Below are 12,060 nucleotides of genomic sequence, written 5' to 3' on the forward strand. Positions count from 1 at the left end.
AAAACTTTATAAATTACCTCGAAGAAAACTGTCTGTTGACACACAGTCAGCATGGGTATAGAAAATATCGTTCTTGTGAAACACAACTAGCTCTTTATTCACGTGAGGTGTTGAGTGCTATTGATAAGGGATTTCAGATTGATTCCATGTTTCTGGATTTCTGGAAGACTTTTGACACTGTACCACTCAAGTGGCTTGTAGTGAAATTGCGTGCTTATGGAATATCGTCTGTTATGTGACTGGATTTGTGATCTCCTGTCAGAGAGGTCACAGTTTGTAGTAATTTACGGAAAGTCATCGAGTAAAACAGAAGTGATTTCTGGTGTTCCCCAAGGTAGTGTTATAGGCTGATTGCTTTTCCTTATCTATATAAACGATTTTGGATACAATCTGAACAGTTGTCTTAGGTTGTTTGTAGATGACGCTGTCATTTATCAACTAATAAAGTCATCAGAAGATCAAAACAAATTGTAAAACGATTTAGAAAAGATGTCTGAATGGTGCAAAAATTGGCAGTTGACCCTAAATAACAAAAAGTGTCAGGTCATTCACATGAGTGCTAAAAGGAAAATCCATTAAACTTCGGCTACACGATAAATCAGTCTAATCTAAAAGCCGTAAATTCAACTAAAGTACCTAGGCATTACAATTACGAACAACTTAAATTGGAAGGAACACATAGAAAATGTTGTGGGGAAAGCTAACCAAAGACTCAGTTTTATTGGCAGGACACTTAGAAAATGTAACAGGTCTATTAAGGAGATTGCCTACACTACACTTGTCCGTCCTCTTTTAGAATACTGCTGTGTGTTGTGAGATCCTTACCAGATAGGACTGACGGAGTACATCAAAAAAGTTCAAAGAAGGGCAGCATGTTTTGTATTATCGCCAAATATGGGAGAGAGCGTCACAGAAATGATACAGGATTTAGGCTGAACATCATTAAAAGAAAGGCGTTTTTCGGTGCGATGGAATCTTCTTACAAAATTCCAATCACCAACTTTCTCCTCTGGGTGCAAAACTATTTTGTTGACACTGACCTACATAGGGAGAAGCGATCACCACGATAAAATAAGGGAAATCAGAGCTCGTATGGAAAGATATAGGTGTTCATTCTTTCCGCACACTGTACGAGATTGGAATAATAGAGAATTGTGAAGGTGGTTCCATGAACCCTCAGCCTGCCACTTAAATGTGATTTGCATACTATCCATGTAGATGTAGAACATCACACTTACACTAGAAGCACTCAATCCAAAAATAGTCTGCCGAATTTAACAGATTCCAGTGGAATAAGTATTAACAAGTTTTCTCTTGTCCCTGTGATGTCAGACACTGTCAGAGCTGCTCTTCCTCAATGGCTCACACCATATCTCTTGACTATACAGGATAAACTGCCCAGGCCGCAGGTCCTGCAAATGTCATAAAATGCTCATCGTTGTCCCAGCTTGCAGATATGCTGTGTCCATCCATTTCATAATACATGCACATAAATGAAATGTGCATCCAAGCATCATGTTCTCTAATTCATTAAGAAAATAAACTTCTTATAGTGGTAATAATCATTAATTGGTCCCCAGTTTCACCCATACAGGCCCCAGAAAGTCGTTCTAACACCTTGCTAATGATGCTAAGTGAAGAAGGTAGCAACAGACTCAGTAATTGCCTTTGGCTTTGTAAACTCCACATTAAAATTAAACAATTTTGATGGAATAAATTACTCAAAACCCCCCATAGAAAATTCATATAAACCTGATTGAATTACTTATCAACCCCAATAAAAAAGTGTTTCTCTAGGAAGAGTATATGAGACTCTACAAAATTTACAGATCTATACTGTGATATTGCCCTATGTAGTTGTTACAGAGAACACAATTTACAGTTATGAGGCCAGTTTCCTCATTACACATTGATGATCTGCTGAAACGTTTGAGTTCAGCTACTTATGCAGTAAGGGTCATTGCAAATTTTGGTGATAGACATCTTAGTAAAATAGCTTACTACGCCTATTTTCACTCATCGCTTTCATATGGCATCATATTTTGGGGTAATTCATCACTGAGGAATAAAGTATTTATTGCACAGAAGCGTGTAATCAGAATAATAGCTGGAGTCCACCCAAGATCATCCTGCAGACATTTATTTAAGGATCTAGGGATATTCACAGTAGCTTCTCAGTATATATACTCTCTTATGAAATTTGTTATTAACAACCAAACCCAATTCAAAAGTAATAGCAGTGTGCATAACTACAATACTAGGAGAAAGGACGATCTTCACTATTCAATATTAAATCTAACTTTGGCACAGAAAGGGGTGAATTATACTGGCACTAAAGTCTTTGGTCACTTACCAAATAGTATCAAAAGTCTGACAGATAACCAACAAGTATTTAAGAAGAAATTAAAAGGATTTCTGAATGACAACTCCTTCTACTCCATAGAGGAATTTTTAGATATAAATTAAGAAAAAAAAAATATATTAAAAAAATAAAAAAAATTAAAAAAAAACACAAAAAAATAAAGTTGTTATATTAACTTAAGTATGTTGTTAAATTAACCTAATTATGTCACGTATTGGAAAATTCGACTCGCTCCACATCATTACGAAATATCGTATTCATGATCCATGGAACTAGTACTAATCCAATCCAATCCAATCCACACACTTTCAACATTCATAAAGAACCAGAAGGGTTACTTGATTTGAACTATTAACAAGCATTTGTTGTTGGACATTCTATAGTCAGTTACATATCTTTCCAAACCTGAAGATTAGCATATAAAACTTAGATACTTGCCTCTTTATTAGGTCATCTGTAAATTAGTGTATGGAACAGAATAATAAACTCAGTAAATTCTTCTACTTTGGTAGTTTGGAGAAACTGCAAAACTGATGGTATCAGTTTATATAGTAACCATCAAGATACACTTCTCTCATTTACTTTTTCACAGTGATAATGTCCCTATTTATGTATCTCTCTCTCTCTCTCTCTCTCTCTCTCTCTCTCTCTCTCTCTCTCTCTCTCAAAAAAAAAAAAAACACACACACACACACACACACACACACACGCACACTCTTACACACATATTCATACCAGGTTTTTAACGTGTCTTGTGTACTGCATTTACTTTATTCCTCCATACAGATTTCTGAATGCTCTCCTGTTATATGTTTCAACAAATTCCCTCCCATGATACATTTCAACAAATGCCCTGCCCCAGGATGCCTCTAGACCAAGTACTGTACCCTTCTCCAGGGTTAGGAATGTCATTTACTCTTAAATCTAAACCCCAGTTGTTAGACTGTGCGTCAAGAAGCTCAAGTGTCAAATTTTCTTGAGTACTAGGAGACCAATACTTCTTTTTAAGCTTCTACTTAAAATCAGTCCAGGATATAAATTCTTCAGCATGAGCAGTTTCACACTCCACCAGATCACCCTCTAAGTAACTTAATACAAAATAAATTCTCTTTGAATCATCCCATTATTGGGTAAAGATTTACTAAACATTCTTAAAAAATACATGCGGTGAACCTCTTCATCCAGCTTGAATTTAGGGAATTGTTTGGGTAGATTAGTTCCATTTTCCAGCTGCAGTTCCTCTATTAGCTCAGTTGACATCCCTTATTTCCACTAAGCTTTCTTTTATTTAATTCCTCCTCAGTCTTAGTCAATTCGTCCCAAATTTTCTGTAGGTCACTCTCCATCCTATCTGTTTCTGCATTGGAATGAGGTGTACCTACAGATGATTCAACCCTTTCTCACACTTTATCATTGACTATGTCAACTACACACTCCTCCAAAACTAGCAAGTGCAGAGTCTGAAATAGCAGCTACATCTGAATTTTTGCTTTGTTCCAACACGTTTAGCATTACTTGAGCACCAGAGATCTGATCATGTATTCTATTAAATTCCTGTTCCATTAATTCTTTTCAACTCCTTGTCTAAATTGCTTATTCTCTTCATCTGAAACTAAATCACTCTGTTTCAGTATTTCGTAGTTTAGCTCCTCTTTTGGAGTGGATAGTCTCCTGTAACTGCAATATGTTACTCTGAATTTCTTATTTTCCCTTACATAACTCATAGACTCTTGAGTGTGTTTGCTGGAGTGTGATCTTTGTTATTTCATTTATTAATTCTGATTTTGTTTGCTCAAATGCCATGTTTGTTTGCTTGAGTGCTGTATTTGTTTTTTTTTATTTAATTCTTTAATTCCGATTTAGCAATCTCTGTAGTGGCAGTTAACTTCTTTAAATCATTGTTCAATTGCACACAAAATATTCTGAGCTATTCTGTCACATCTGCATTCATTCTTCTAGTCACCACAGGCATATGATGTCCACAGTAACATATGTTTAATTAAGCTCAGCTTAATTTTGTAGCAAGGCTAACCACATTGTTTAAGTATACTCATGAACTGTGGTTCACCCCACAACACAAAAAAACTTTTTGGAACTAATCATCTAGGGTTTTATACAGCTCACCAGACTCTTACCACTGCTGCAGGTTGACAGGCCACATCTGCAATCTGTGACCAGTGCTGTACATGTGTCATGGGATTAATACAATTGAAGTCTTCCTCTGACTTATTAGTTTCTCCTGTGTCATAATTGTAGCTGAAGAATTTAATAATTGTTTATTAAGTACTCAAGCTTCTTCAGAATTCTTAATTTGCAGTGCTATCAATTGATTTGGCACCATTTCATAATCTTGGCTGTTGACCTTTGTTGTTACAGCAACAGATATCAACTCAAGCAAATCTTCACACTCAAAAACCACCAATTCTCTTCAAAATTTCAAATTTCTGATTGCTGTTCTTGTTCTTTGTCAATTTTATTTTCTCAGTCATATTTGTTCTGGGTCCTGTCAAGGTCACCACATGCAATGTTCTGCTGGTTCCTTTACCTGGATATCAGGTGGTGAAGTAAAGTCTGATTGGGAGCTAAGAGTTCCTGTATTCATTCTTGATCATCATATTATTTCCACACAGTTGCTCCTGTCTTCTGATTGAACTTCGTTTCTTGAAGAGCTTCAGTTACTGCTTTAAGTTAAGAGTACAAATACAGCATCCAATTCTTGAAATAAATGTGGCGCTTCTCATAAACAATATAGCTTATATTGTATTCTTGTTTACAGTAACCAAACAGTACAAAGTTGCTTCATTATTCGCAACATCACAATTACATTCATAAGGACTCATTCCAAAAATGGTCTGCCTTATTTAAGAGATTTCAATTTTAGTGAATATATAACCAGTTTTCTTTTGTTCACATGATTCATAAGCGTTGTCATAGCTGTTCTTCCTCCATGGCTCATACCATGACTCCAAAACTGCACCCGATGACACAGAATAAACTGCCCAACCAGAAGGTACTGAAAACATGGTACAATGTCTATCATTATCCTGGCGTGCACATATGTGGCATGCATCCATTTCATAATGTATGTGCGTAAATATAGCATACATCTAAACAGCAGACTATACTAAATAATTACAAAAATAAAATTTTTATGCTGGTGATCAACATTCATCAGTTCGAAAGATGCTTGTGCAGCACATCACTTCACCAAAGCGATGTGTTGCACTACACTGTCATTCAGCACAAGATACCTTCAAAGGGATGTCCATCTTAGTGTTGTGTTTAGTGACAAGAGCAGATTTTGTACAGCATCAGTGACTGTCTTATGTCGTGACTGTGATTAAATGAGTTACTGAAATGTATCAGGCAGCAATACTAGCTCTAGACTTCATGATGTGTTGAATCTTTATTTACAAGAATGTAATACACATTTGTAGTTTGTTGATGGAGCACTGAACACCTGGCAATTTTATGCCTTTCAGAAAATGCTGGGAAGAGCAAGAAAATCTTTGAACATACACTGCTGTTGGTGTAACAATTCCACACAATTACCAGCTGCGTATGCACAGCAATTTGTATTTTCTTACTTTTAAGGTCATCTGCCAGTCACTCTACTAAACTTTAATTTGCTGTAAATTATTCCCAATTTCACAATTGTTCTGCTTAGACACTTCTTTCTGTCAACAAGGGCATAAAATGGAAACTATCTGCTAGTGGTACTGACATTACTAAGTTATCTACTTATACTGTGAACAGTAGCAGTTAACTGCCCTGAGGCACAGTCATTGTTATGTTTCAGTAGTGATTCTTGATATAGAACTACATATTGATCCTAATCTGACAAAAATCTCATAACTACTAAATACCTCATTAGAAGTTCTGAGGTTTGCGTTCTGCTTAGGGCTACAGTAGTATCTTGTGTATTTCTATTGTGTAAAATGATCTGATCAAATGTTGTTTAGTGAATAAATCATGTGGTAGCAATAATATTCAACTTTGAAAGAGATAGGAAGAAGAACACGGACATGAAACTTACTGTATGATTAGAATGGTGCACATAACTGGGTCTTTAAGTGGGTCTTAAAGCAGGGAGCCTTGCCATTTGTGGGCAAATGCTCTGCTGACTGAACAGTGCAAACTTTCTCCCAGGAGTGCTGGAAGTTTTGTAGGCGGGAGAAGAGGTGCTGTTGGACATAGAGTTGTGAGGGCAGGTTATGAGTAGTGCTTGGATAGCTCAGTCAGTAGAACATCTGCCTGTGAATGGTAAAGGTCGCAGGTTTTGAGTTCCAGTGCAGATCACAGTTTTAATTTGCGAGGAAGTTTGGAATCAGCTCATACTCCACTATAGGGAGAATTTCATTCTAGAGTATGGATAAGTTGAAGCTTGCAGTTTGACAGTCAGATGTGCTGCTGTTGCACAATTGGCAAATAACCGCATCAGTGTCCTAGTCTGGTACACCACTTTAACTTGTAAAATTCAGTCAACACACCCCATACTCTGCAAAGCACTATAATTTTTTGCCATGGTTTCTACACTTTTTTCTGGACAAAGAGTGTAAATTGCAATATATGGTCCTGTACTGTGTTGCTGTTGCATATCATTGAAGTAAAGTAATTTCATCTGTGTGGACTACCTTTGTGCATCCTTATTTTTGTTTAAGTTAGTTGCTGTTTTTCATCTTGTCCTTTTTGTTGCAGGCATGAAGCAAGAGACATTTTCCGGAATGCTGTGCATGCTTCTGAACATGATGCAGTCATATTTGCAGGTTCAGGTTGCACTGGGGCAGTACACAAATTAATCCATGCACTCAACTTGCCTGAGCCTCCAGTTGTATTTGTAGGGCCATGCGAGCACCATTCCAACCTGTTGCCTTGGAGGGAGATTGGCTCAAAGGTACTTTTAAACTTCTGTTTTGCAGTGGCATTAGAATAAGAGAAGAAGAAGAAAACATTGGGCAGTCATATTTGTAGCCCCAATTTTCTGTATACTTAGATCTCTGTCTTTTTCAGTTTTCTTTCAAAATAAAGAAAGACAAATGTTACTGATATTCTTTGCTCAGGATTACTGTATGGTTTTGAAACAGGCAGTGAAACTGCTAAGACTCTTCCAAGATCATAAAGTAGTGTTTTTTGGTTCACGAATATTGGCATTGTATATGCTGTGAGATTAATTAATTTTGATTAGTATTTTCAGTCAGTTTGAAAGACACTTCATATGTGTCATGTAGGTTTGTGTAGTGTGGTAACAGACACAGATAGATTGGTGGAACAAAACACATTGTTTCTGTTGGCTGGGGACTTTACGATACAAGATACTATAGTCATCTGGCTCTTTAAGCTTTCTATCACATTATATAATTAAAAAACCACTTTTTCTAGTTATGTATTTACATGATAAATAAGAAATAAGACAGGCAGCATCAGTAATAATCAAGTTACTTACAACAGGCTACTAAATTCTACATTTTTTTTGCATGTTTGCACACACCAGTGTAGATGTAATTATGGTGGACTTCTAGAAACCACATATATTCTTCCAGATCATTGTGTAATCATATAAAAGTTATCTGTATGTTACATAGATGAGGATCAGATCACAGGTCACAAAGTTATCTTGCATAATTACAGCAGCATTCCTACCTGGCTATCGCTTCTTTACTTCTTTTACTTATTCATTTTTGTGTGTTCCATGGATCCTTACAATGATAAGTTTGCTCTGGATGTTTAATGTGTCATTATTATGATTACATATATTTTAATGTAAATGCAATTACAATTTACTACTCAATAGATATTACAGTAAAACAATAAATGATTATGATTTTAACTCTTCAATAGACACGTTTGGTGTAGGGTTGTCAACTTTTTTTTGTCAAAATATGGGAGACTTCGACCCGACAAAATTATAGAATTTTTTTACTTAAACTATATTTGTTTACACTTTTGGCAGCAGTCTGAAGTTTGTGATCATTCTTTACAAAATGGACAAATAGATCACATGTGTAACAAAAATTAACACTTATTTGTAGTTCAGCATTCATTAAATCTAGATTGCAACGGTTCCTATCATCAGACCATTTGTTCATCGAAGAAAAAATTCTTTCAGTGTGAGCATTAGAGGCCAGTATACTGAGAACAAAGCCAAGAATCATATTTATCTCCTTGGATTTAATTCCTTTGCCTCAGTCATCACGGATACCCACTTTTAAACTGTGCTATCATCAGTGGCAGTTTTGGTATTTGTTATAATTTTCAAAGAACGTAATTCATTGTACAGGTTATCCTCATTTATGTCTAGCTGAATATGAGTAAGCAGGCCCTGAAAATCATTAAAATTAACTGAATTCTTTAGGGACAGTGGGAGCAAGGACTGAATTGTAGGATTGTCAGAAGTGTTTACATTTTTTTACAATGTAAGTATTAAAAGTATCATAAAATTCAACAAGATTATTTTGAATTCTTATCTGATTGATAGGATCTAATCTATTTAAAATCTTGTGTCTATTGCTTCCAATAAACGAGTCATCTTTTCTTTGCAAAATTTTCTTTGACAAAGCTTTAATGGCACTACAGGACTCCATATACTTAAATCTGAAATCTCTAGATATTTTGAGGTTTCCAAAATAATATTTCCAATATAAGAAAAAAAAATTGAAGATATGCTTCAAGAACTAACAATTTACTTGGATCCTCATCACTAAAATACAATTTTAAAGCTTTAGATGTTTCATTTGTGCTTTGAAAATAATTTGTTATTGGCCCCCAGATCTTTACTAGCCTATCAAGGGACAGCCACCTAGTAGGCCCATGCCTTAAAATTTCATGCCAGTCAGTCCCAACAAAATTTTAAAAAAAGATCTTAATTCTTCTCTGCATTTTGCTCACACTGAAAAGTGTCCATAAATCTTAACAACCATCATTTCTATGTCTACATTTAAGACATCAGAAACATATTTAGCGGCATTATGGATTATGTGATTTGTGTGGTTTGCTTTAAATATTTTGTTATTTTTCTCACTCAACAATTTCATCACGGATTTATTTTTGCCATAATTGACACTAGCATTATCGGCACTATAAGACTAAATGTTATTTATATTTAATGAATGAGATTCAAGACTGTTTTCTATCAAAGCATGAGTACCACTAGCACTCTCATCTGCTTGTTCCGCAAAATCTAATAGTTTATTTCTGGTGCCAAGACAAGGTTCAACGTACCTGATTACTACAGGAAACATTTCCCTATTATTGAAATTTGATGCATCTGAAGTCACAGAAAAAAAGATGCTACACTTCTCTGGATCATTAAGCACATCTAGGAAACCACTTACACCTCTAGGCACTAATACGTTTTTTTGCAATAGACTGTGCTTTCATCCTACCACAACATATTTTTTTTGTCACATCCGAATCCATAAATATCCTTCACAAGTTTATTTGCACAGTCCATGCTAACTTAACTTAGGTTGTGCTTCACTGCATGATTCACAAATAACAACTCACCCATTACAACTTTGTTGGTTTCACCACCAGTGGAACTATCACTTAGGCACTGAAAATAGCTGGATATCTTAGATTTATTACTTCCCCTAACTCTGCTTTTGTGTCCTTTGGTATTGGCGTGCTGCTGACCGTCTGTATTACCACCATGTGCTATGCTGAATTGAAGCTTGCAAAGGGTGCAATACACTTTAGAATTATTTCCTTTTACAGGATTAACCCATAGATAAGTTTCTTCTCATTTCTCCTGATGCATAAAGAAGTACTTTGCTCTCTTTTTATGTGGAATTTTGGATTCTTCCATTTTGCGTAACGACAAAGAAACAAGATAATCGCAACATATAAAATAAACATGGGAGATGGGAGTAGGCTTAAAAATTCAGAAGAATATGGAAGTTCCTGTATAATACGGGAGAGTCGGCAACTCTAGTTTGGTGGTCAAGTATGTACCAGGAAACTGGAAGGTCACGGGATCAAATTGTAGTCAGACCACAGATTTTTCAGTCTGTGCTTTAAACTAGCATTCACTTCTCAGTGATGTGGAGATTTGCCAGAAACAACCTGTGGTTCATATTGCACATTAAAATGTTATGAGTGAAACTGATGTTTGTTTAATTGTGTACTGTTGCTCAGTTATTGACATTTCAGTAGTCAGTTTCATTTGCACGAAAAAAACATCAGTACATGACATGGTAGAGGAGGAGGGGGAGAGGAGGCTGGGTGTTAATCACCTGAAAGATTGAATGATTAGAGATGAACAACTGTTTAACCTTCCGTTCATTGTCTTGCAAGATTAAAGCTTGAATAAATATTAAATGGCAGTTGCAAAATGTTGATTGGATGTTTCTGGAACTATCCATTGATCAGAAATTTCTCTTGGTCAATGAAGCAGCATCACTAATATTACTTATTTACATTACAGTACATTATATGAGAGTGTTTTAGTTACATGTACTGTTTTTCAATTGCTTAGAGTGTGAAATGCTACAAAATTGATTTCTTATTTTTTCAAGAACAGAAACAAAATCTCAAATCATTATGATGTATGTGTGCTAAATGTATTGTGTAGTTTAACATTTCAGAAATTTAAGACTGAACAGTGCTGTATTTATGTCTTAATTGCAGTTACCAGCAGTATTTATTTTTAAGAAGCTGCTAAGTGTATGTGCATAACTGCTTTACAGAATTATTGTGATATGTGGGACATATTTTCTGCTGCAGATCGTTCGAATCAGAGAAACTAAAGAAGGCCACCTTGACCTTGTAGATCTAGAACAGCAGTTGCAAGCACACCATGGTCTTGGGCCAAAGCTCATTGGATGCTTTTCTGCAGCATCCAATGTTACTGGTGTCCTAGCTGATGATATCGCCACAACTCTTCTATTACATCAGTATGGTGCTCTTGCATTTTGGGATTATGCTTCTGCAGGTTAGTTATATCCAGTGTATCATAATATTCTGTCACACCTTTTAATTCAGACACTATTGTGGATAATTCACAATAGTTCTAACCAACTATACTATTTGTTAATTATTTTATTTACACCAAAAATTTATATTTATTTGCAACTAACTCAAAATTTATGTGTGTGTTTCCTTGCAGCTCCTTATGTTAAACTTGACATGAACCCCATTTTGCCTGGTGTCGATGAGACTGCCGTCCACAAAGATGCTATGTTCTTTTCTGTCCACAAATTTGTTGGAGGTGTTCAGTCACCAGGTATGTCCATTCTGAGCAATTCATCAGGTAACATTTATCAGGAAAATATTGAACAGATGGTTGAAATGCACAAAATGTGTGTCATTTGTGCATGTTTGTGTGAAAAACACTCGGAATCTAATATTTTAGCCTTCTGAAATAATCCATTAGTTCCCAAGAACATAGTTATAATGTATGTATAAAGAGTATATATACAATGTCAATATTTTTGGAATATTCTGTTTGTTCTTGGAGGAACATAGACATGCTAATAACTCGAATACAAAGTATTAATGTTCTGAGTCGTCAGCGTGACAGACTGTCAATCCTAAGGGCCCGGGTTCGATTCCCGGCTGGGTCGGAAATTTTCTCCACTCAGGGACTGGGTGTTGTGTTGTCCTAATCATCATCATTTCATCCCCATTGACACGCAGGTCGCCGAAGTGGCGTCAAATCGAAAGACCTGCACCAGGCGAACGGTCTACCCAACGGGAAGCCG

At 35.9% G+C, this 12,060-nt stretch overlaps 1 protein-coding gene across 1 annotated transcript in view; it reads left to right on the forward strand.

Moving 5' to 3' along the window:
- LOC126413131 (uncharacterized) overlaps positions 1-12,060 on the forward strand; it is a 186,669-nt gene that overhangs the window by 82,818 nt on the left and 91,791 nt on the right. The window contains exons 4-6 of the mRNA XM_050083023.1: positions 7,061-7,256; positions 11,084-11,291; positions 11,466-11,582. Coding sequence (XP_049938980.1) covers positions 7,061-7,256; positions 11,084-11,291; positions 11,466-11,582 — 521 coding nt within the window. The remainder of the gene's footprint in view (positions 1-7,060; positions 7,257-11,083; positions 11,292-11,465; positions 11,583-12,060) is intronic.

The sequence above is a fragment of the Schistocerca serialis genome, chromosome 7, assembly GCF_023864345.2.
Source record: "Schistocerca serialis cubense isolate TAMUIC-IGC-003099 chromosome 7, iqSchSeri2.2, whole genome shotgun sequence".
In the NCBI taxonomy this organism is placed as follows: Eukaryota; Metazoa; Arthropoda; class Insecta; order Orthoptera; family Acrididae; genus Schistocerca; species Schistocerca serialis.